This window comes from Pseudochaenichthys georgianus, chromosome 20 (genome assembly GCF_902827115.2).
Source record: "Pseudochaenichthys georgianus chromosome 20, fPseGeo1.2, whole genome shotgun sequence".
In the NCBI taxonomy this organism is placed as follows: Eukaryota; Metazoa; Chordata; class Actinopteri; order Perciformes; family Channichthyidae; genus Pseudochaenichthys; species Pseudochaenichthys georgianus.
The window spans coordinates 22,035,334-22,058,138 of NC_047522.1; the positions used below are offsets into that span (position 1 = coordinate 22,035,334).

General features: G+C 43.2%; 1 protein-coding gene across 1 annotated transcript in view; it reads left to right on the top strand.

The window, feature by feature from the left end:
* The window catches only part of boc (BOC cell adhesion associated, oncogene regulated), a 32,640-nt gene extending 12,317 nt beyond the window's left edge, over positions 1-20,323 (top strand). The window contains 23 exon segments of the mRNA XM_034108904.2: positions 2,017-2,145; positions 2,948-3,093; positions 3,095-3,169; positions 3,171-3,225; positions 8,381-8,527; positions 9,587-9,730; positions 10,317-10,610; positions 11,779-12,051; positions 12,442-12,710; positions 12,791-12,956; positions 14,145-14,204; positions 14,443-14,652; positions 14,951-15,126; positions 16,299-16,521; positions 17,288-17,313; positions 17,316-17,475; positions 17,785-17,996; positions 18,721-18,753; positions 18,755-18,801; positions 19,115-19,184; positions 19,186-19,267; positions 19,374-19,461; positions 19,463-20,323. Of these exon segments, the coding sequence (XP_033964795.1) occupies positions 2,034-2,145; positions 2,948-3,093; positions 3,095-3,169; positions 3,171-3,225; positions 8,381-8,527; positions 9,587-9,730; positions 10,317-10,610; positions 11,779-12,051; positions 12,442-12,710; positions 12,791-12,956; positions 14,145-14,204; positions 14,443-14,652; positions 14,951-15,126; positions 16,299-16,521; positions 17,288-17,313; positions 17,316-17,475; positions 17,785-17,996; positions 18,721-18,753; positions 18,755-18,801; positions 19,115-19,184; positions 19,186-19,267; positions 19,374-19,461; positions 19,463-19,538 (3,144 nt within the window). The 5' untranslated portion in view covers positions 2,017-2,033 and the 3' untranslated portion in view covers positions 19,539-20,323.
* The last annotated feature ends 2,482 nt before the right edge of the window (positions 20,324-22,805 follow it).

The window sequence follows — 22,805 nt, forward strand, 5'->3', positions numbered from 1 at the left end:
CAGTCCAAAAACTAAGATATTATATGTTCAAGAGCCCCCATTTGAGAAGCTAGAGCAACTGATTGACATGTTGTAATATTTATTTGATACCTGTGGATAATTATCATCCGACTTTTAGTGTCTTTAAGCTTTTGTTTTGTTTTTTTCCGGCCCACGACTGATTCTCTCTCGGCTCTCGTTTAATGTTAGGTCGCAACTTTAAAAAATAAAATCAAACGATCTTGCAGCACTAAACATAACACAGAAAAATAAGTTGTTAAAAGTCAACATCTTGAAGAATTTAGCAGCTCAAGAGCCAAAAGCTGGCGTCGAGCGAAAGAGAGGGACTTGCATTCATTAGTCGGAGACTCCAAACTGCATTGGCCGAATGAATGAAGCATCTGTTGATTCACAGACTCCTTTATTGACTAATCCTTACAGGTCTGTTGTGCTGGAGTTCATCATCATGTCGTGAGAATTAACAATCTCAAATTGTTTACACACACCATAATATGCAATCAAAGCGTAGCAGCGCGATGTGTGGCGAGGCTAACCGCACATTTCCGTCGCCCTGCTGCGTCGCTCATTTTCAATAAATGTGCCAGGCAGCCAAACATTTTCACTGTTGCCATTAGAAGAGTTTCCATTCTCTCTCTCTGTGTGTGTGTGTGTGTGTGTGTGGTGTGTGTGTGTGTGTGTGTGTGTGTGTGTGTGTGTGTGTGTGTGTGTGTGTGTGTGTGTGTGTGTGTGTGTGTGTGTGTGTGTGTGTGTGTGTGTGTGTGTGTGTGTGTGTGTGTGTGTGTGTGTGTGTGTGTGTGTTGTGTGTGTGTGTGTGTGTGTGTGTGTGTGTGTGTGTGTGTGTGTGTGTGTGTGTGTGTGTGTGTGTGTGTGTTCTCATCTCATCCATTGCCTCCAGGACAAGTATGTATGAGAAAGTTTTGAGCTCCATCGTTGCAGAATATGCCCTTTAAGTGTGTGCATGTTCAGCGAAATGCATGTATACGATATAGAGACGAAGAGGGGGGGGGGGGGGGTTTTGCAGGACCCCCTCCTCCTGACGGGAAGTTGTTAGTTTAACCTGACAGGAAATTTGGAAAAACTTGGCAGTAAGCGACCAGGCAGAGAGGAAAGCTCCCCTCTCTGCATTAACTGTTAATAGACTGTCCATTACCCTCTCCATTTCTCCCCATGCATACTGCCCCCATAATAAAACCCTCCATCTCACACACTCCTCGATATATATTTCCCCCCCCTCCTCTTACTGCCTCTCATTAGTCGCTCTTTGTCCTGACTCCTGAATGCAGACAGTGTGTGTGTCCCGCTCTACCTGTATCGGTTACACCTGAGCGGGAAGGTTCCGGGCTCGGGTTACGGCCCGCAGAATGAGGCGTCCCTTTGATGGGCGCTGGCTGGATGCAGGCGGAGGGTCAGCGTAGGATGGGGGCTGGCGGAAAAGAAAGGCTTTATTTGTGTCTGGAGTTTGGCAGCTGAGGGTACCGGGGTGGTGTTTCCTTAATGGCCGCCTGTTTGTGTACGTGTGTGTGTGTATACACGTGAGCGGGGTTACTTCAGAAAAGTAGTCCCCAAACCCTGCAAAGAAGATAGCTTATGAATCAAGATCGGCTGTTTGGATGCTCGGTGTATGTTTCCAAGCTTTGTGAGAATTCGTTTTATTTTGTTTAAGGTACCAAGTCTTTAAATGACCCTCTGACCTTCGTCTTTGTGTTTCCTATTTCCTTCTGACCTCTGTGTTGCAAGGTAAAGCCCTCTCATTTTCAATAATAGTTATCTTTTAGTAACTGTTTGCACGAAGAAATGTCAACCCCTCGCCTGGGTTGTGTTTCTTTAATGGCCGCCTGTTTGTGTACGTGTGTGTATACAAGTAGCTTATGAATCAGGATCGGCTGTTTAGACGCTTGATGTATGTTTCCAAGTTTTGCTAGCTTTGTGTGTTTGTTTCAAAGTGGTCTATGCTGTTTGTTTTAAACGTACCAACTCTGTGAGGGACCCTCTGACCCTCCCCTGCGTGTGTTTCAGGGGGTAGTGTATGGAAGATGTCTGGAAAGCGAGACTGGACTCCGTGGATGAAAAAGAGAAGGGCTCCAGTGTTGTGCGCTCTGGGTGCAGTGTTGCTGTGCTGCCTGCAGGGCGGCGCCTGTCTATCTGGTGAGTACACAAGCTGACAACCTGCAGAAATGATCCGTCAGTGGGCTTTCTGGCTGTTTATCACTGACTCTCTGTATGAATGCCTTGTATTCGCTTTTCCAAACACCTGGTGCAGGGTAAGTCTTGCCAAGAACAAAATCTCCTGACAGTCTCAGTTAGGGAGGAGGGGGGGGGTATACGTGCGTTGGCAGCAGAAACAGCACTTTATTTGAAATGAACTGAAGAAGTGGGTAGTTTGAGACGTACCAGCCAACATTAATGAACTGAGACAGAAAAGAAGTACTGTGCTGCGGCGATTTGAGCACTAAGTGAGTAATACATCATAAATGAAATGGTTCCAGGTTCGCCAAATGCTAGAATAAGCTTCTTTCTTACTACATATTAAGACTTATTGATAATGTTATCCAACGGAAATCCAAGGTGTTGCATTGCTGGAAACATTTGACTATATGCTGATTGGCAAATAAATACATTATGTCATTCTGACCTCTCTGCTGCATTTTAAGGCCCGTTATTGAATAGTACATGGAAAGGACATTAATGGACAACTTTTTGGATGATTCGTTGATAGAAAAGTATTTTTTTTAAACAAAATGCCCAAATTTGATAGCTACAAAGTTTTCAGATCAGGAGAATTTGCGGCCCTCTTAATATGTGTGGGGACTTGTTAATGTCAGAAGATGTTCCTCAGTGTCACACTGCTAGCCACGTGGAAATGTCTTTAAATTCTGCTTTAGGAATAAAATAAGTGTCCCGTGCTTTTCTTAAATGTGCTTGCTGACCGAACCCTTTTCCTTTTTAGACGAGGTGCCATTCTTCACTGAGGAGCCCATGTCCGTGGTGCAGAAGCTGGGCGGCAGCGTGAATCTCCGCTGCAGCGCCCGGCCGACCTCCGCCAACATCAGCTGGCGTCTGAACGGCATGGAGCTGCTGGACGGGTATCTGGGTTGTGGTTCTGGGCCCCAACAGCCTGACATCCCCACCCTGTCCAACCTGGACGGTGGGCAGATATCAGTGTGTGGCCCAGCACCAACGCCCCGGGTACCCTGGCTAGCGTTTCTGCTAACGTCACCGCTGCCAGTGAAGTAGCCGCCCACACAAAGAGAGACAAACAAACACACACAGAGGCCCCTTTCTGGTTAGTCAGCATCCTGAGACGTAAGGTTCCTGGATTAAAACAAAAACAGTGAAGAAGCTGTATTTGTTACAACTCTGTCAAGTTTTCCACTGCTGAGCGTCTAATCTTCACCAACTCCACTTCTGACCATACACACATTGATGGCAACACTCACTGGTTGTCAGAGATGGCAAAAGTACACACATCCTTTACTCAAGTAGAAGTACAGTTACTCGTGTTTAAAAATACTCTGGTGAAAGTAGAAGTACTGACTAAACTTCTTTACTCAAGTCAAAGTAAAGAGGCTTTGAAATGTACTTCATTAAAAAGTACCCATAGCTAGCAGCTGCTTTAAAGAGTACCTGACCTCCCTTTATATTAATAGAACAATAATGTCATTGTTAGCTAATGAATGTTTCCATGCTGAACAACGGCAACATGACAACGTTTCCATTGGTCCCTCTTCTTTAGAGAAGACCAGGAAGTGATGGATACACGGATCGTGTTCCAACCAATAGGCACGCAGTGACTCTAAAGAATAATGATCACGCACCAACACACATTCAGACTAAAGGAACCAGCTGTTTGAAAATGAGAGAAGTAGAAAGTACAGGTATTTGAGTTCAACATGTGAGAAGTAGAAAGTACAGGTATTTGAGTTCAACATGTAAGAAGTAGAAAGTACAGGTATTTGAGTTCAACATGTGAGAAGTAGAAAGTACAGGTATTTGAGTTCAACATGTGAGAAGTAGAAAGTACAGGTATTGGGTTCAACATGTAAGAAGTAGAAAGTACAGGTATTTGAGTTCAACATGTGAGAAGTAGAAAGTACAGGTATTTGGGTTCAACATGTAAGAAGTAGAAAGTACAGGTATTTGAGTTCAACATGTAAGAAGTAGAAAGTACAGGTATTTGTGTTCAACATGTAAGAAGTAGAAAGTACAGGTATTTGTGTTCAACATGTAAGAAGTAGAAAGTACAGGTATTTGGGTTCAACATGTAAGAAGTAGAAAGTACAGGTATTTGAGTTCAACATGTAAGAAGTAGAAAGTACAGGTATTTGTGTTCAACATGTAAGAAGTAGAAAGTACAGGTATTTGTGTTCAACATGTAAGAAGTAGAAAGTACAGGTATTTGAGTTCAACATGTAAGACGTAGAAAGTACAGGTATTTGAGTTCAACATGTGAGAAGTAGAAAGTACAGGTATTTGAGTTCAACATGTGAGAAGTAGAAAGTACAGGTATTTGAGTTCAACATGTAAGAAGTAGAAAGTACAGGTATTTGAGTTCAACATGAGAGAAGTAGAAAGTACAGGTATTTGAGTTCAACATGTAAGAAGTAGAAAGTACAGGTATTTGAGTTCAACATGTGAGAAGTAGAAAGTACAGGTATTTGAGTTCAACATGTAAGAAGTAGAAAGTACAGGTATTTGAGTTCAACATGAGAGAAGTAGAAAGTACAGGTATTTGAGTTCAACATGTGAGAAGTAGAAAGTACAGGTATTTGTGTTCAACATGTAAGAAGTAGAAAGTACAGGTATTTGAGTTCAACATGTAAGAAGTAGAAAGTACAGGTATTTGTGTTCAACATGTGAGAAGTAGAAAGTACAGGTATTTGTGTTTAACATGTAAGAAGTCAAAGTAAAAAGTCGTCAGAAAAATAAGTAGTGGCGTAAAGTACTGATACCAGAAAAATGTACTTAAGTACAGAAACAAAGTATTTGTACTCCACTACTCCCCACCTCTGGTGATTGTTGAGTCTGTGTAACAACAGCTGCTTTAATGCACTGCCATTGATCTAATGAAGTTATTCTCAGCTGCGGACACTTCACTGCTCTGCTCCGAGTGTGTGTTATATTTGATATGCATCCTGGGACTGAGCAGGGGCCCGAAAGCTGTGTAACTTGAGCCAGAGGAATGGAGGGGACCCAGGGGCCGGTCAGAGCTGGAAGAGGGGACTCCAGCCTGGGGGCCCCCTGCTTCCATCGGCCCCTCTGCTCCACACAACACCACATTCCTCTCCACAGGGCCCGACAGCAGGGCTCGGCAGAAATGATGGCCCCGTAATTGGGTAAAGGGCTGGGGGGAGATAAGAGAGGGGGTGGATGGACTCAGTAGAACACACCATTAGGTTTAAACACTGATGTAAAGTACTTAGGTACAATTGGGAGGTACTTGTACTTTACTTGAAGGGTTCAATTAGTGGTACTTTGTACTTCTACCCCACTACAATTAAATGGTGTACTTTTACTCCACTACATGTATTTAATACCTTTAGTTACTTCACAGATCTGGATGAATGGTGTGAAATATAATCAAGTGTTAAATCAGTCTTTAGTTCCACCTGGAGTGAATCCACCAGCTACCCTGCAGTCTACAAAGTACTTCAGACTAGCTGCAGCTTTGAGAACACTTTCATGATCAATCATTATAAAACATATCATATTATTCTGAAATGGACCAATCTGCACAACGACTACTTTTACTGTCGCTACTTTCACTATATTTTGCTGCTGATACTTTGCTAATATTTTTGATGATATGGCTTTGACTTGTAACCGAGTATTCCTACACTCTGGCACTTCTACTTTTACTGAAGTACAATATCTCAGTACTTCCACCACCTCTGGGTACAAACAGTGTGCTATTAGCTGTATTGTTTTACATTTAGAGATGTGATGTATGAGGCTGGAGAAACTGGAGGAGTTTTAGACCAGTCGAGACAAGATCCTCACACAAGATGAGACGTGATGTCTCCTTTACCCTCCACACACACACACACACACACACACACACACACACACACTCACACACACATTTCTCCTCCTTTTTGCACATTTATCACTCCCCACCCTGTCACTTTCTCTGCTCTCTTGCCTCCTTTCATTATCTTTAACTTCCCCCCTCTCTTTTGTCATCTCCGTGTTTTTATTATTTGATTTCTGTTTTCCACCGAGGCAGTTAAAGTTATTGATAGTGGATGAATCATGTTGAGATAACCACATGTGGAGCCAGACTGTGTGTCCCGCCTCCCCCTAAAATCCTCTAATTTAATAACGGTCTCTCCTCGGCCACCCCCAAACTGCCTAAGGGACTGCTCCGCGGGGACTGTGTACGTGCCTGCTTTTCCACTCTCTAGTTGTGCGCACATGTTTTTTGTGTGATGGGGATGGGTTGATTCCAGACCCTCTTTGCTCTTTTGGCATAAGTTAAAAGCGCCTCGAATTCTTGTGCAGACTCCCCTTCGTCACTGCAGAAAACAGAGACATGTATCTGCGCAACATGTTGCACAAACATGTTGTAATTCAGACACACACACACACACACACACACACACACACACACACACACACACACACACACACACACACACACACACACACACACACACACACACACACACACACACACCACCTCTCACTGCTACACATATAGATGATGAATCTCTCTACAGAAATATTTGAGGTCTGCCTTTTGCCAAGCAGCGCTGGTGCGGGAGGTCTACTTTACTTTATGAATACCATCAATCCTACATCCCTGCAGGATACACACACACGTGCACGCTCACATGCACGCACACACACCTGAGAGGCACCCATGCGGGGTTCTTCCTGTGAAGAATGTGGTGGGGGGGTTAAAAGGTGTAACTGGAGGAATTTGGTAGGAGGAGGAGGAGGAGGAGGAGGATGATGGTGGTGGGATGGGGAGATATGAGGGAGGGGGGGGGGGGGGTGGCTGTAAAAACAGCATCTGATTGATTTAGCAAATGGAGCGCCACAAGGTCCCTCTTTAAGGCTTTTCACACACACACACACACACACACACACACACACACACACACACACACACACACACACACACACACACACACTGCTTAGCATGACATGTCTCGGCTGGGATTCTCATCTTTCAGAATAAGAGCTGAAACAGAGTTGTGTTTAAGTGTGTGTGTTTTTGTGTCTTTGACACACACACACACACACACACACACACACACACACACACACACACACACACACACACACACACACACAACACACACACACACACACACACACACACACACACACACACACACACACACACAGAGAGGAACAGGGTGAATAAATCAGTGACCTGCAGTGTTTGCTCAGCGCTTTGAGTAAATCACCACGGCGTCGCTATCAGTAGATACCGGGCCCTTGACTAAACTGTCCTTATTGAATTAGAGCTGTATACAAAGCCCCCGTCAGCTGACTGTATACCAGAGAGGGGACCGCTCCAAGAAAAGCACCCCGGTTATTACCTCTGGAAAGAATGGAGAGTGGCCGTGTTTGTTAGGAGTAAATCAACAGAGGCTGGTTTAATTCCTGCAGAAGTTTTATTTATCTTTCATTTCACTGCTTTACTCATGACACATTTCTCCACTTTGTTTTCCCCCTGCTCCCTTCAGTCTCATTTTACTTTTCCTCGGCTACAAATCTGAAATGGCAGCACCCCCCGCCCCCCCCCCTGCTGACATTATTTTTTTCCGCCCTCTTAAGAGCAGAGTTTAGCCGTTTCCTCCCGAACCCAAACTGGATATCTTTCTTTGAAACCCTATAGGATGGACACCTCTCAACTTTGACCTCGTGGCCAGGCCTCGGGCCGCTCAGGGGGGGGGGTTTAGGAGGTCAGAGGTCACATGAGTGTCTGTGCTGTCCAGACTGAGAGTCTGCGGGACACAGTCGCAGCACATGGCCCCAGTAATCCCACTCCACCCATTTCCCACAGAATCTGAACCCAGTCTTGGTGTAATGTTTGACGGGATTAATGACACCTCCTCCAAAGTTACAGACACCACTTTCAGGCTTACCCAAAAGTGACGTGAACTGACAGAAAACAGAACATCTGATAAAGGAAATCATGTTATTAGAAGCGCTGGGAAATATATTACTTAATGGAGGGTTTCCTTCAAAGACATTGATTTGGGAATGTGGTTAAGACACAAAGGGGGAATTCGGAGCGACGCCCACAAAGCAGTTTCTTATTGCTCCGTTTATTGTGGTCGTCTCCCGCTAAATGTGTCGTTACACTGTGTATTAAAGATGAAGAATGGCGACAGCGCTGACTTCCCCCTCGCCTGTGTGTGTTTTCCAGAGCTGCGGGACTTCGAGCCCGACGACCAGCGCGACATCGAGGTGGACGAAGGCAACACGGCGGTCATCGTGTGTCACCTCCCCGAGAGCCAGCCCAAAGCGCAGGTCCGATACAGCGTCAAACAGGAGTGGCTGGAGACTTCCAAAGGTACCGGATCGTCGGCAATCTGTCTCCACTTCCCTCTTAATTCTCATACTATCTTCCTAGTTTACTGGAATGCCATAATCCTGCTATCAGGCCCATTATAAAAGCAGCGATAAGGGCATTATCTGGACAATGTTGAAACATGGGAATGCAGTTGTTTATTTGTTGAAACTATTTAGAAGAAAAGCTCCAGTGGTTTGTGGCTGGTATGCTGATGATGCCTGGGAGCTGTAGGTACTGATATCTGCAGTTTATCTGTGAGGAAATGAAAACCACATTGACGAGCACTCGGTGATTGGGGCTCAGACTCCAGGGCGCCATCTTGTGGTCTCCACTGGCAGTACTAACGCTTGAGTGGCACACAGTACTTATAATAGAGTTTCACAATATGCACTCAATTGTTCTGCGGTTCCTCTTTGTCATATTTTCTTGCATGTATTTCCACATGAAGAGAAGTATGATGAATATAATTACATGTTATAGTACATTGCTTTCCCAGCTGTTAATCTGCCTCACCACCCTGCATTTTTGTGTGTACAATATTTTATTGTATTGTTTTCTTTGCAATTGTGACATATATAAATAAAGCTCCTGAAGAATTACAAAACACCCTCAACACCAGGCCAAGACACACTTAAGCATTTCATGTAACGGCTGCTTTAACGATGAGTATCCGTTATCAAAACAGTTCGTAATTTCTCTTTTTTATATATATCTTTTTAAATGAGAAATGCATTAACATTGCCAAAGATCGAGACAATCATATTGGATATTTTTTACAGACCATTTTCCTGATATAAATAGCTGTAATCATGCATTTTAGTGCATTGCGGGATTATTATGGACATTTCAGTCGTGCTTACTTTTGGTTTTACTTCAGATAAAGTTATAGAATTATATATAAAACGTCCTCTAAAATTATCTCATTACAAACTACAATGTTTCCCATCACACTGCAATTCTTTTTCCGCACAGTCGCTTCTTAACACAGTGTCAGAATGCAAAATTGGATCCTACGGTTGTATTTAATTCAAGCGCTCATCTGACATCTTGTTTCTGCAGGGAACTACCTCATCATGCCGTCAGGGAACCTGCAGATCGCCAACGCCACTCGGGACGATGAGGGGTCGTACAAGTGTGCCGCCTACAACCCCGTCACTCAGGAAATCAAAACATCGTCCTCCACCGACCGCCTGCGTATACGCCGTGAGTCTCACCTCCAACACGGGTTTTACTAACATCACAAGTCAAGGGTCAAACTGCATCAATGTAGCAGCACTCGTCGCTGTAGGCACATCTGGTGAGCACTCCTATCGTCTTATCTCTGCCTTTGAAGATGCAGAAACATAAATCGTTCAGGATCAAAGGGCTTGGACTTCACTTTGTGATTTAAATCCTTTGTATTCTGGATGTTAAGATTAACCTACGTTTGTCCTCCTAAATCCTACAATTGGTGAATCTGCAAAGCCCACTGAGACGATCATGTTGTGTGATACTGGGCTACATAAATAAACTCTGATTTGATGTAATTAACTCCACATAATGGATACAGGAAAGACGCCTTCACCTCATATTGATAAAGTATTCATAGAAATAAGATAAGATAGGACTTTATTCAACCCGAAGGAAATTGTTGTGCCAGTTACAAAAATACAATAAACACGGCAGCACAATAATAATAAAACTCTACAGTAACAATGCAGTAAAAAGGCCTTTCAATAACTACAGAGAAAACATAGACGGTCACATAATGAATGTCAATATTCCTACCCTTCGTCCTCATTTTGCCCAGGCTCCACCTCCGAAGCGGCTCGCATCATTTACCCCCCGGCCTCTCGCTCCATCATGGTGACCAAAGGCCAGCGGCTGGTGTTGGAGTGTGTGGCCAGCGGCATCCCCACCCCGCATGTCATATGGGCCAAAGACGGGCAGGAGCTGCGTTCCCATAACAACACGCGCTTCCTGCTCAGCAACCTGCTGATCGACACGGTGGGCGAGGCCGACTCGGGCACCTACATCTGCAGAGCGGACAACGGCATGGGCTCCGATGGCTCTGCCACGGTGCTCTACGACGTGCAGGTGTTCGGTGAGTGGAGCGAAAGCTGGGTTTGGGCTTTATTGGGGAACGGAGTTTATGAATTTGGCTTTTGGTACCGGTCAATACACAAATTGCAAAGTTGTTGTTGCGATGAGATGAAATAACCTCTTATTACGACAGAAATATAAAAAAAAACGGGTCAAATTTGACTCCTGTTTGGCCGACAGTGGGGACTGGGTTTGTCTATACATATATATAAAAATGTGTGTGTGTCTGTGTGTGTGTGTGTGTGTGTGTGTGTGTAGTTATGTGTGAGCAGCATGTAAGCTTGGTGTTGTGTAAGAGAGTTTGTGGAGACAGAGCGCTCTATTCTGCAGCTGATTGAGTGTGTCTCGGTTATGGATGGCTGTTTTTACTGTGTGTGTGTGTGTGTGTGTGTGTGTGTGTGTGTGTGTGTGTGTGTGTGTGTGTGTGTGTGTGTGTGTGTGTGTGTGTGTGTGTGTGTGTGTGTGTGTGTGTGTGTGTGTGTGTGTGTGTGTGTGTGTGTGTGTGTGTGTGTGTTGTGTGTGTGTGTGTGTGTGTGTGTGTGTGTGTGTGTGTGTGTGTGTGTCTCTGCAGCTGGCTCTAATTAAAGCCAGAGAGCTGCTGTAATGAGTTCTGTCTTTCCTTGATTCACAAGCAGCCAACCATCAACTCACCGGCCGGGCCCGCCTGCATGGCTCTATACCCCTCTGTCACACACACACACACACACACACACACGCACGCACGCACGCACGCACGCACACACACACACACACACCCCTGCATGCATGCATGATTGGGATTTCAAGCACACACACATGCTCAAACACGTGATATTGTTTTAAGTCAAGAAGTAGTCGTGGAAAAAATCTGTTTCTGTTCCCATTCGGCCCTCTGCCACCAAATACACACAATTACTGGACATAAAATGACCAAATATGTATATATGTTTGATACATTTCTTATTTTATAGTTATTTTTGTATTTGTATCTTTGATTTGATCCTTAATTGTATTAATCTGTGTGAATCTGTGCTGTCCTGTTTTTCATCCTTACCCTGTTGCTGCTAAACTACTGAATATTAATAAAAGTCCATATTATCTTGCCCCTGCCCCTGCCCTATGAACAGCTACAAATCCCTGCTACTTTTTAAGTTTTGAACCAGCCACTAACTCCGCCCTCCCCCCTGCAGAGCCCCCCCAGGTGACGGTGGAGCTGCTCCAGCAGGAGGTGGTGTTCGGGGAGACGGTGCGTTTCTCCTGCCAGGCTCGAGGTAAACCCGCCCCCTCTGTGATGTGGCTTCACAACGCCCGGCCCCTCGCCCCGTCTCCTCGCCACCGCCAAACCGCCAGGATGCTGCGCGTCTTCAACGTGGGCCCCCAGGACGACGGGCTGTACCAATGCATGGCCGAGAACCAGGTGGGCAGCTCCCAAGCCTCCACGCGCCTCATCACAGTATCAACCGGTACGTCAGGTCATCTGTAATCTGAAAATGTGATCCTTAATACGGGCCCTTTTTTATCATTCCTGAATAAACATTTGCATTTTGGAGGGGGTCCCAACACTGGACGTGTTGTCGCGGCGACATTTATTGTTTATTATTAACATTTTTGTTTTAGCTGACTGGTTTTCTATTTGTTTATTGTCTGTTTGTCTTCTGTCTGTGTGGGATTTAGTTTGCCTTGGTGTTAAGCAGTATTACATTGTTACTCTACCTATTCTTCTATAAAGTGAAGATGTGTCTGTCTACCTACTTTTGATACACGCTATGATAGAATAACTGTATCCTGTATCCTTTTTTATGTCTTAAGATTTTCATTTACTAGATTCTTCCATTGTCTTTTCTTTCTTTTAGGAATTACATCCAGGGGGAAGCTGCCGCCTATCTACCGGCCTATCAGCCCAGATAAGGTGCTTAAAGAGCAGGCTCCCGTGAGGCCTGGGCCTTCGGGGGCCATGCTGCCTCTCGACTGCTCCGAGCTGCCGGGACATATCCTCCCAGCCGAAGCTCCCATCATCCTCAGCCAGCCCCGCACAGGCAAGGCTGATTACTACGAGCTCACCTGGAGGCCGAGGCACGAGAGAGGAGTCCCTGTGCTGGAGTACATGGTCAAATACAGAAAGGTACTGCAGTCACACCACTGTGTTCTGATTTAATATCAACAATGATACTTGTAAGCTAAGCTAGCCTCTCTCTCTCTCAGGTGGGAGTCCCTCTGATGGAGTGGACCTCCAGCTGTATATCAGGCGCTCTCCATAAGCTGACTCTGGCCAAGCTGCAGCCGGACAGCCTGTACGAGGTGGAGATGGCCGCCAAAAACTGTGCTGGTCTGGGACAACCGGCCATGATGACCTTCAGAACTGGCAAAGGTAAAAACGGTGTCATTAGCATAGTCATTGAGAGCAAGTTAGAAGCTACATTAGCATTTAGCCAAGCCAAGTGCAGCCGACCTCCGGGTATGAAAAGAGAAGATAATGCAGTCGTGAATGCTCTGCTCTATGGTCAAATCCACTGGTTGCAAAAGATACATCTTTAAAAAATGACCCTGCTTCTCACTTGATTTATTACCTAACCAAACATTTTCAATTCTAGTTTATGCTCTTCATTTTTGTTTAGTAAAATATAGGAGTTTGTTAGTTGTTAAAATGACATTCTGCCTTAGAGGAGACGTCGAAACATGTTGCGTTGCTCAAAAGACGATTGCTATGGAAGCCCATTTCCGCCACTTGAAAAAAATAAAATCCCCATAAAAAGTCATAATTATGAGATAAGAAAGTCATAATAATGAGATAAGAAAGTCATAATAATGAGATAAGAAGGTCGAAATAATGAGATAAAAAGTCATAATAATGAGATAAGAAGTGCGCATGCGCTGCAGTGGCGCTGTCTTTAAAGGTCCCTTCATCACCTTGCTGCTCTCCACCATGCAAACAGCATCTAGTCCTAAATAAGGTAACTATTACAGGTGACTTTTGTAAATGTTAGATGTTACATATAGCCTATATTGCAGCTAAACTACAACAATGCAGTTCATAGCTTTGACATGACCTGTTATGAATATAATATATATATAATATATATGCCTATAGTTTTGTGGTAACGTTCACGGGTTAGAGTTAGAGCAACTCACAGCAGCAGTATGCCTACACTATTGTCATTAGTGGCGTGAACGTTACCACAAAACTATAGGCATATATATTATAGTTCATAACGGGTAATGTCAAAGCTATGAACTGCATTGTTGTAGTTTAGCTGCAATATAGGCTATATGTAACATCTAACATTTACAAAAGTCACCTGCAATAGTTACCTTATTTAGGACTAGATAGATGCTGTTAGCATGGTGGAGAGCAGCAAGGTGATGAAGGGACCTTTTAAAGACAGCACCACTGCAGCGCATGCGCACTTCTTATCTCATAATTATGACTTTTTATCTCATTATTTCGACTTTCTTATCTCATTATGACTTTTTATGGGGATTTTATTTTTTCCAAGTGGCGGAAATGGGCTTCCATAGATTTCTTTGTTTCATCTAACGGGTGTTTTTTTTTCTTCAGGTCGCAGAGGTCAAATGGACCCTCCAAAAACTCCTGCTGTTCCGTCACCAAGCCTCTCTCGTAAGTGTGCCTCCATTTGCAAACTCCTTCTCCTACTAACTTTACTAAGATAACTGTAACATGCAACACTCCTAACCCTTCTCCTTTTGACTAACCTCTCAATCTTTCTTTCCTTTCTGTCTCTGAAGGATGAGCTCTCAGTAAGTGCTTAACATAGTGTCTTTCCTCCCCCGTCATATTTAAAGAATGTTGTGTGAGAGTGTGTCCTCCATCTGACTCCGTCCCCCCTCCTCTGCAGCGCCTGAAGCCCCGGACAAGCCCACAGTCTCCACCGCAACGGAAACGTCGGCGTACGTGACTTGGATTCCTCGTGGTAACCGCGGCTTTCCCATCCAGTCGTTTCGGGTGGAGTACAAGAAGGTGAAGAAGGCTGGAGAAGACTGGGTGACTGCGGTGGAAAATATCCCCCCATCTCGCCTCTCTGTGGAGATCACGGAGCTGGAGAAAGGTGGGCCGTCTTCTTTAACTCGATGGAGTCAGGGGCGGGGAAGAAGATGCCGTCACATAATTACGACGATGATGTCCTTCATAATTACATTCCCACGGCCTGTACATTCATCAGCATAATGGGTGTTGTTACAGTCGTTTCAGTAATTGCTGCCATCAATCGCAACCAGATCGCACAAAAGGAAAACATGATGTGATGTGAAGACAAACATCATCAGTCATCACAAAATAGACCCTATTTCTAGACGCCGTGTTCCCCCCCAGAGACGCATTAATAATGGCTGTCCCTCTCCCTGTAGGTACCTCCTATAAGTTCAGAGTTGTGGCGGTGAATGTAATCGGTTCCAGTCCTCCCAGTGCGCCCTCCAAGGCCTACACAGTGGTGGGGGGGAGGACCCACGAACGCCCCGTCGATGGACCCTACATCACATACAATGAAGCCATTAATGAGACCACCATCATTCTCAAGTGGACGGTGAGTGACGGACGGATAGATAGATGGATGGATAGATGGATAGATGGATAGATAGATAGATAGATAGATAGATAGATAGATGGATGGATAGATAGATAGATAGATAGATAGATGGATGGATGGATAGATAGATAGATAGATAGATAGATAGATGGATGGATAGATAGATAGATAGATGGATGGATGGATGGATAGATAGATAGATAGATAGACGGATAGATAGATAGATAGACAGATGGATAGATAGATAGATAGATGGATGGATAGATAGACAGATGGATAGATGGACAGATAGATAGATAGATAGATAGATAGATAGATAGATAGACAGATAGATAGATGGATAGGTGGATAGATAGATGGATAGATAGACAGATAGACAGATGGATAGATAGACAGATAGATAGATAGACAGATGGGTAGATGGATAAATAGATAGATAGATAGATAGATAGATAGATGGATAGATAGACGGATAGATGGATAGATAGATAGATAGATAGATGGATAGATAGATAGATGGATGGATGGATAGATAGATAGATGGATAGATAGATAGATAGACAGATGGATAGATAGATAGACAGATGGATAGATGGATAGACAGATGGATAGATAGACAGATAGATAGATAGACAGATGGGTAGATGGATAAATAGATAGACAGATAGATAGATAGATAGATAGATGGATAGATAGACGGATAGATGGATAGATAGATAGATAGATAGATAGATAGATAGATGGATAGATAGATAGATACTTTATTTATCCCAAATTGGGAAATTATTTTGTCCCAGCAGCAATGTTGTCAAGCATTGCACATGAGTTAAAGATAGAATAAGATACAAATATAATACAAATGTACATTAACAGAAAATATATACATATTATATCTATATATTCACAGTAGAACATGTATCACTAGATTATCTAAATAATACACAATATAGAGAAAATATTGAAGACATTTGATTACAACTCTACTAAGCAACATACTACAGAAACATATAGACATTAATATATATATACATTACAATTGTGCAAATTGTTGTGCTATATAGAAAAGGAGACGCTTAACAATGTGTTTTTATCAGGATACACCGTGTTTGTTATTGCCGTTTATTTCCAGTTCATTGTGATTGCAACATGATTTATCCCCGCCTCGACAGTACACTCCCGTAAACAACACGCCCATCTACGGTTTCTACATCTACTACCGGCCGACGGACAGCGACAACGACAGCGACTACAAGAAGGACGTGGTGGAGGGCGACAGATACTGGCACTCCATCACCGACCTGCAGCCGGAGACCGCCTACGACATCAAGATGCAGAGCTTCAACGAGAAGGGCGAGAGCGAGTTCGGCAACGTGGTGATCCTGGAGACCAAAGGTGGGGTGCTGGTTTACTGGGGGGAGATTTCACTGCAACACACACTCGCTAATATCTGTTCCTGATTCACCATTAACGTACTGTTTTCTCCAGTCTTTAAACACTGCCAGAGCCCAAACCCTGTTCCCATTAGTGTTTACTTCCTGTTTTATTGGGGGGAGATTTCACTGCAACACGCGATATATTATCAGTTCCTGTATCATCATTCCTGTACTCTTGTACCCAGTCTTTAAACACTGCCAGAGGACCATACCCTGTTCCTGTTAGTGTTCACTTCCTGTCTGTCTTCTTCTGTCGATTTATTTGACATCCTGTGTCTTTTACGCCTCTTTCCTTCTCTCCCATGATCCTCCAAGCAACGGTCATTATTTATCTTAGCAACGGTGTGTTATCGAATATTAACAACCTCTGAAATATCCAAATTGACCAATCACAATCAAGTATTCAACCAAGCCGTGTAATAACACAGTATACAGTAATTTGTCTACTCTACGATATTTAATTTACATTCTTATTCTGTTAATATGTACATACGTATTTTTCTTAATCTTGCAAATTACTTGTACTATTTTGTCTATTGCACTATTTTGTTTATTTACTTTTGTTATTGTATGTTTCATTATTCGAGGAGCCTGAGACTCAACATTTTCGTCTCCAAAACTTCGCTGTAGCTGTTTTGAATATAACGAAGCCTACTAACTTCAAACTAATTCCAAGCTGCCTTTTTTTTTTTAAAAGTTTCTCCATCTTCTTCTTGTCCCCTCAGCTCGTCCTCATCACCACCGCCCCGTCCCCCTCAGAGTCCCCCCGACCACCCGATGGGTCCCCCCAGCGGCCTGGTGCCTCGGCCCGGAGACCTCCCCTACCTCATAGTTGGTATAGTCCTGGGAGCCTTTGTCTTCATCATCGTCGCCTTCATCCCCTTCTGCCTCTGGAGGGCGTGGGCCAAACAGAGTGAGTATATTTTTTATATTTACTAGTTCTGTCATTGTTATCGTTTAAAGCTCGCTGAGACCTGGATTCTTTAGCTAAGCGTCGGAAAATTGTCGGACTTTAAGCCAATTTATAAAAAAAAAAAAAAAAAAAAAAAAAAAAAAATATGATCTTACTAATTTGTCATGCATTTCTTTATTAGATTACCAAATGTTTATTCGTTTTATCTTCCTCCACAATACAACTAAATGAATCAAAGATTATAATCTTGATTTACACCACCAGTTTTTACCTCTGCATCTGTGTAATTTATTTTTATTCTTATTTCAGAGCAAATGTCGGACCTGTGTTTTCCCCGCGGTGGCGGCCCCGGGTCGTCCTGTCAGTACACCATGGTTCCCCTGCAGGGCCTCGCTCTGGTTGGCCACTGCCCTCTGGACAGTCGCATGACCGCACCACATGGGGTCTACCCGGCTAACGGGGAATGCATCGGGAACGGCAAACTTCACCACAACACACACTGCCTGCCAGGCCTGCAGCAGGTACAAAAAACAACCCGTTAAACTGTATGTTGTTAATGAGCTCTTCGTGTTATGGGTGGAATATTTCATTTATATAAAAAAGAAACGGCAGCTGATTCAGAACGCCGCTGCACGTGTCCTCACTAACACTAAAAGAGTGGATCACATCAGTCCGGTTCTGAAATCTCTACATCGGCTTCCAGTCGGCCAAAGAATTGATTTCAAAGTATTGCTAGTTTTTAAATCATTACATGGTTTAGGACCAAAGTATATTGTTGACCTCCTACATAATTACGAGCCATCGAGGTGCCTCAGGTCTTCTGGGACGGATCTGCTATCGGCTCCGAGAGTAAAAACAAAACATGGAGAGGCAGCGTTTAGCTGTTATGCCCGACACTCTGGAATACGACCCAAAGCATGCACGTCCGCAGAAACGCTTACTATTTTTAAATCGAGACTAAAAACATTTCTCTTTGCAGTGCTTTTAATTGAGATGCTCATATTCGAACTACAGTATGCCTTTTAAACATGTATTGTTTACCTGTGGTGTTTATTTTTATTATTTTATTATCTTGCTTTGTAATGCCTGTTGTAAAATCCCATTATATATGTGTTTTTACTTTTTACTGTATGTATTCCTAAATAGTCTTAATTTGTTTTGTAAAGCACTTTTCTGTACGTGACAGTACAGAAAAGTGCTATATAAATAAACTTGCCTCGCCTATATGTGTGTGTGTTTTTGCAGGACTGTGACATGGAGTGTGACACGCTGTTACCAACAGATGGGGTCCAACGGACATCTGCCTGTTTACCTCTACTCCAACCGGTTGCGTTTTCATACAACACTCATATATACACTTTGTTTTGCAGCTTGAGGGCTATTAATAATATAACAAAATGGACTTGTGTCTATAAAGCTCGCAATGTTAGCAGAGCATTTTCACAACAACACGATGCATTCAGGTGCAGTATTGAGTGTAGGTCACCGTCAATTTGAGAGCACAGAACATCATCATGGTTGTTTTTGCGTATCAAGCGGAAGAAATAGAGCGTAAATGTAAAAGTTCACTAAACCAAGCTGTTTAAAAAGTACTACTCGCAGCTGTTCTATAATACACCTTATTTCTTTCGTTCCCCAGAGGTCCAGACCATCATGAACATGGTTGCTGTCCTGCAGACGACTCCACTCTGCAGCTCCTCGACTCTTCCCAATCAGCCCCTGGGTTCTCAGGAGCTGGGAGGAGATGGAGACTTTTATGTTGAAGATGAAGCAGACGATGACGTCAATTACAGTACGAGTGGACTCTTACCTTTGTCGATCTAACAACATCTTTTAACCAATGTCTCATTTTTAACACGACAATCACATATTTCTGACCCGCCCTTTTTTTTCTGCAGAGCCAGCCTCCTTTCCTCTTCTCTCCCTGGAAGACGAAGGGATTTTCACCACGCCGTCGTCAGCGGCCACGACACCGCAATCCCAGGACGATACAGGAAGTGAACATCCTCCAAAATGAAGCGTCCCCCGAGGGCGAAGGGACGGCCAACACAACAGATGCATAAAGAGACTGTTCAGCAGAAGAAAACAAGAGAAAATATTTATTTTTGTATCACAGATATTTATATATTTATGCTTTTGTACATAGTGTCTGGTTATACTGTATATAAGGTTATTTTCACATTGAAAAAAAGGCTCTTGCTGATTTTCTTTCTGCGTTTCCTGGGGAGGGAAATATGTTTTTATTCCTTGTGTGAAGACCAGCCTTTAGTCTGCAGAGGATTCCTCGCAGCTCAGCACTTCATGTCTCCTTTCCTCGCACCATTCCTCCATGCTTAGATAACTCGCTTTAAAGGGACCATTGGAACCAGTCTCACGCTGTAATTATAAGGCGCTTCATCGCTCTTTAGTTGTTTCTATAGCAATAACCCATGTGTTATGCATTGTTCATCATTAACACATATTAACAAGTGTATGCAACATAAGTCTGTTTCAGTAGTGTACAAGAGATTATATATTGTATAGTTATTTATTTTTTTAAATCACTGAATGGGAGAGATTCTGGAAAAATATCTTTAACTCTTAAAGTCATCGATAAGCTGAACTTGATACTGCAACCACGTCTGTGTTTACTCATTAGCTGGTTACCAAATGACGGCCAGGTGAGGGCTGTGACAGGTGCGTCAGTATTATTCCTCCTCACAGGTCCAAGTATTAGTCTTTGCCAGAGACATCTGCAATCGAAATGAAGGAGATCCTGAATCTACGTCCCTTTATCAGTGTGGCCGCTCTGTGGTTGCACATGCTGGAGCACTATTGCATGTAAATAAAAGCTTATAAAATTGACAAAGAGTTTGGTGCATCCTTTCAATCTTGGTACAATTTCAGTATGCCCACTGTGGGGGAAACTTCTGAAGCAATAGAGTCGGGACTCAGCGAGACACGAGGAGAACTGGAGCTTTGATGGCAAACACTGACGGTTTATTTTGAGCTCCGGCCGGAGAATTCACAAGACATGTCACGGGCCACGAGTTGACCACACGGTATGCCACAATCAATTCTGAAGCACCCTCCTGTAGCTCGAGGTTTTTAACTAGTTCGGAGTGTAATAATCAACATTCTTCATCAGCGAGACTAAACAATATGGCCCCTGAATCTCACTAGAGCTGTCGTCCATAGAAAATAATGTGCGCCAGTAAAACTACCTCATGGCTTGTGCTCTGTCACAGACTGGCAACAACAATGCGCCCAAGCTGCCCCTCCTAAGAGAGATAGCAGCGATACCCAAGGCCGTAGACCTATGCCGTGGGAAAGAGAAAATGCTGGACTGTGTCAAAGGATGAATACCTAGGCAAATTATTACCCAACACCCACCTCTGCTTTTTGGGGTTTTTACCTTTCCTGTAGTGTGTTATATATATATATATAGATTTTTGTGGAAGTAAGTTTGCAAAGGCTACAAAGTGTGTTATCATCACTAATGCTAATGCAAAATCACTAGTGTTAAGGTGAGAATGTGTGGGTTATCACTATTGTTGAGGAAACATGTGTTATCCCTAGTGTTAAGGTAAAAAATAACGTGTGCTAAATCGGGGAAATCCGTGTGTGTTATTACTAATGTTAAAGGAGCCCACGTGGTTGAGGTGACGTGCAACAACATTAATGGTCGCTTGTCAGCAGACCCTTCACGCGATGGCAGAGCGAACAGGTGCAGGCAGGGCCCATAATGATAGCCCTATAGTTTAAATCTACTACCCACACATGAACATATGGAAATGGGTTACTATTTAAACAAATAAATGTATTTAGGAACCTATCCATGTGATTTTTAGTGGGGGTCGACCTCAAATCCTAGGGGGTCCAGGGGCATGTTCCCGGTAAGATTTTATTTTTTATTTTGGAGTTAAATGCATCAATCTGGTGCACTTTGAGGGGAAAATAAAGAGACGAGATCTATGGAAACACCTATATTAAACAGAACTGTATACATTTCAATCATCATAAAATCATGGCCATAACCAATAACATACCTTTTCCAATATGAAAAAAACACTGAAACTTGTTTATTAATTTATTTTTGGTTCATTTATAGTTGTGAGTGTGTCTGTGCTCCTGAATCAGCCTCTCCTGTCTCCCTCCTCTCCCCCCTGCTCCTCTTTGAGGCAGCAGCAAAGACTAGTTTTCTCTCAACAAGTTTTAAAAGTGTATCTTACCTTTTTTCACCCAGTTAACTTTTTATTTATTTATTCATGCATATTTTACTAATCACATTACATTTAATTTAGCTGACGCTTTTATCCAAAGCGACTTATAATGACCGATTACATGGACATCCTCCCTGGAGTAACTAATGGCTAAGTGGCTTACTCAAGGGCACACTAGTGGTGGTGTTCCTGGCGGGATTTGAACTCACAGCCTTCCGATCTTCAGCCCACCTCACTATCCATTAGACCAGGGGTTCCCAACCTTTTTCCTCAAGAGCCCCGCCAAATGAAAATTATAAATTTCTTTATTTGTATGCCTTTAATACTAACTTGAATTTTTATTAAAATTAATCAATTATTTTTTATATTTTATTGTAATGTAGAGACCAGGCTTTAGTGACAATCATGTATTGCCTTACAGGTTGGGAACCACTGCATTAGACCAATCACTACCCTCTCAAATGGAAATATGTGTTTACATAAATGGTGACCACACCGTTTGAGACCCACTGAGAACTTAGACTAAGTTAACTTTCTAAACACTCAGAGAGTCCTTTATCTCACCTGAGCTGAGGTTATCCCGAGCTTGAATGACACACAGAGACCAATCAAGGGCTTTGATTTATGATCTGTATGACAGTGCCCATGTCGGCAGGCCACATCATGTGGACAGCCAGTCACCTTGTGTGAGGCAGGCCACTTAACAGGCCAGAAGGAGGCGAGATCAGAGCAAGAGAGCGAGGGATCATTGTCCACAAGTTAATCGATCGCAGATGGCGTCGTGGTCAAGGACGAATACAAAAATAAATTATTAAAAAAATAAAAAACCTAAATGGATCGCGAAATATACCTGGGCGGCCGTTAATATACCTGGGCGGCCCGCTCAAGTATAGTCTCTGTGTGGGAAACCCTGTGGTGGATTTAAAAACAACCTCCCAGAGCTACAACAAACTAAAGTCAGTGACAGAGTTCAGGTGCCCTCTAGTGGAAGAATAAACATACACTGTTCTTCAGTTGGCATCAAATACAAATGTATTCTTATAAACTTTATTAATCAATCTTGTATTTACAAATACATACATAATCTAGCAATTCTGATATGAAACATTGTTATTTACAAAATAGCTT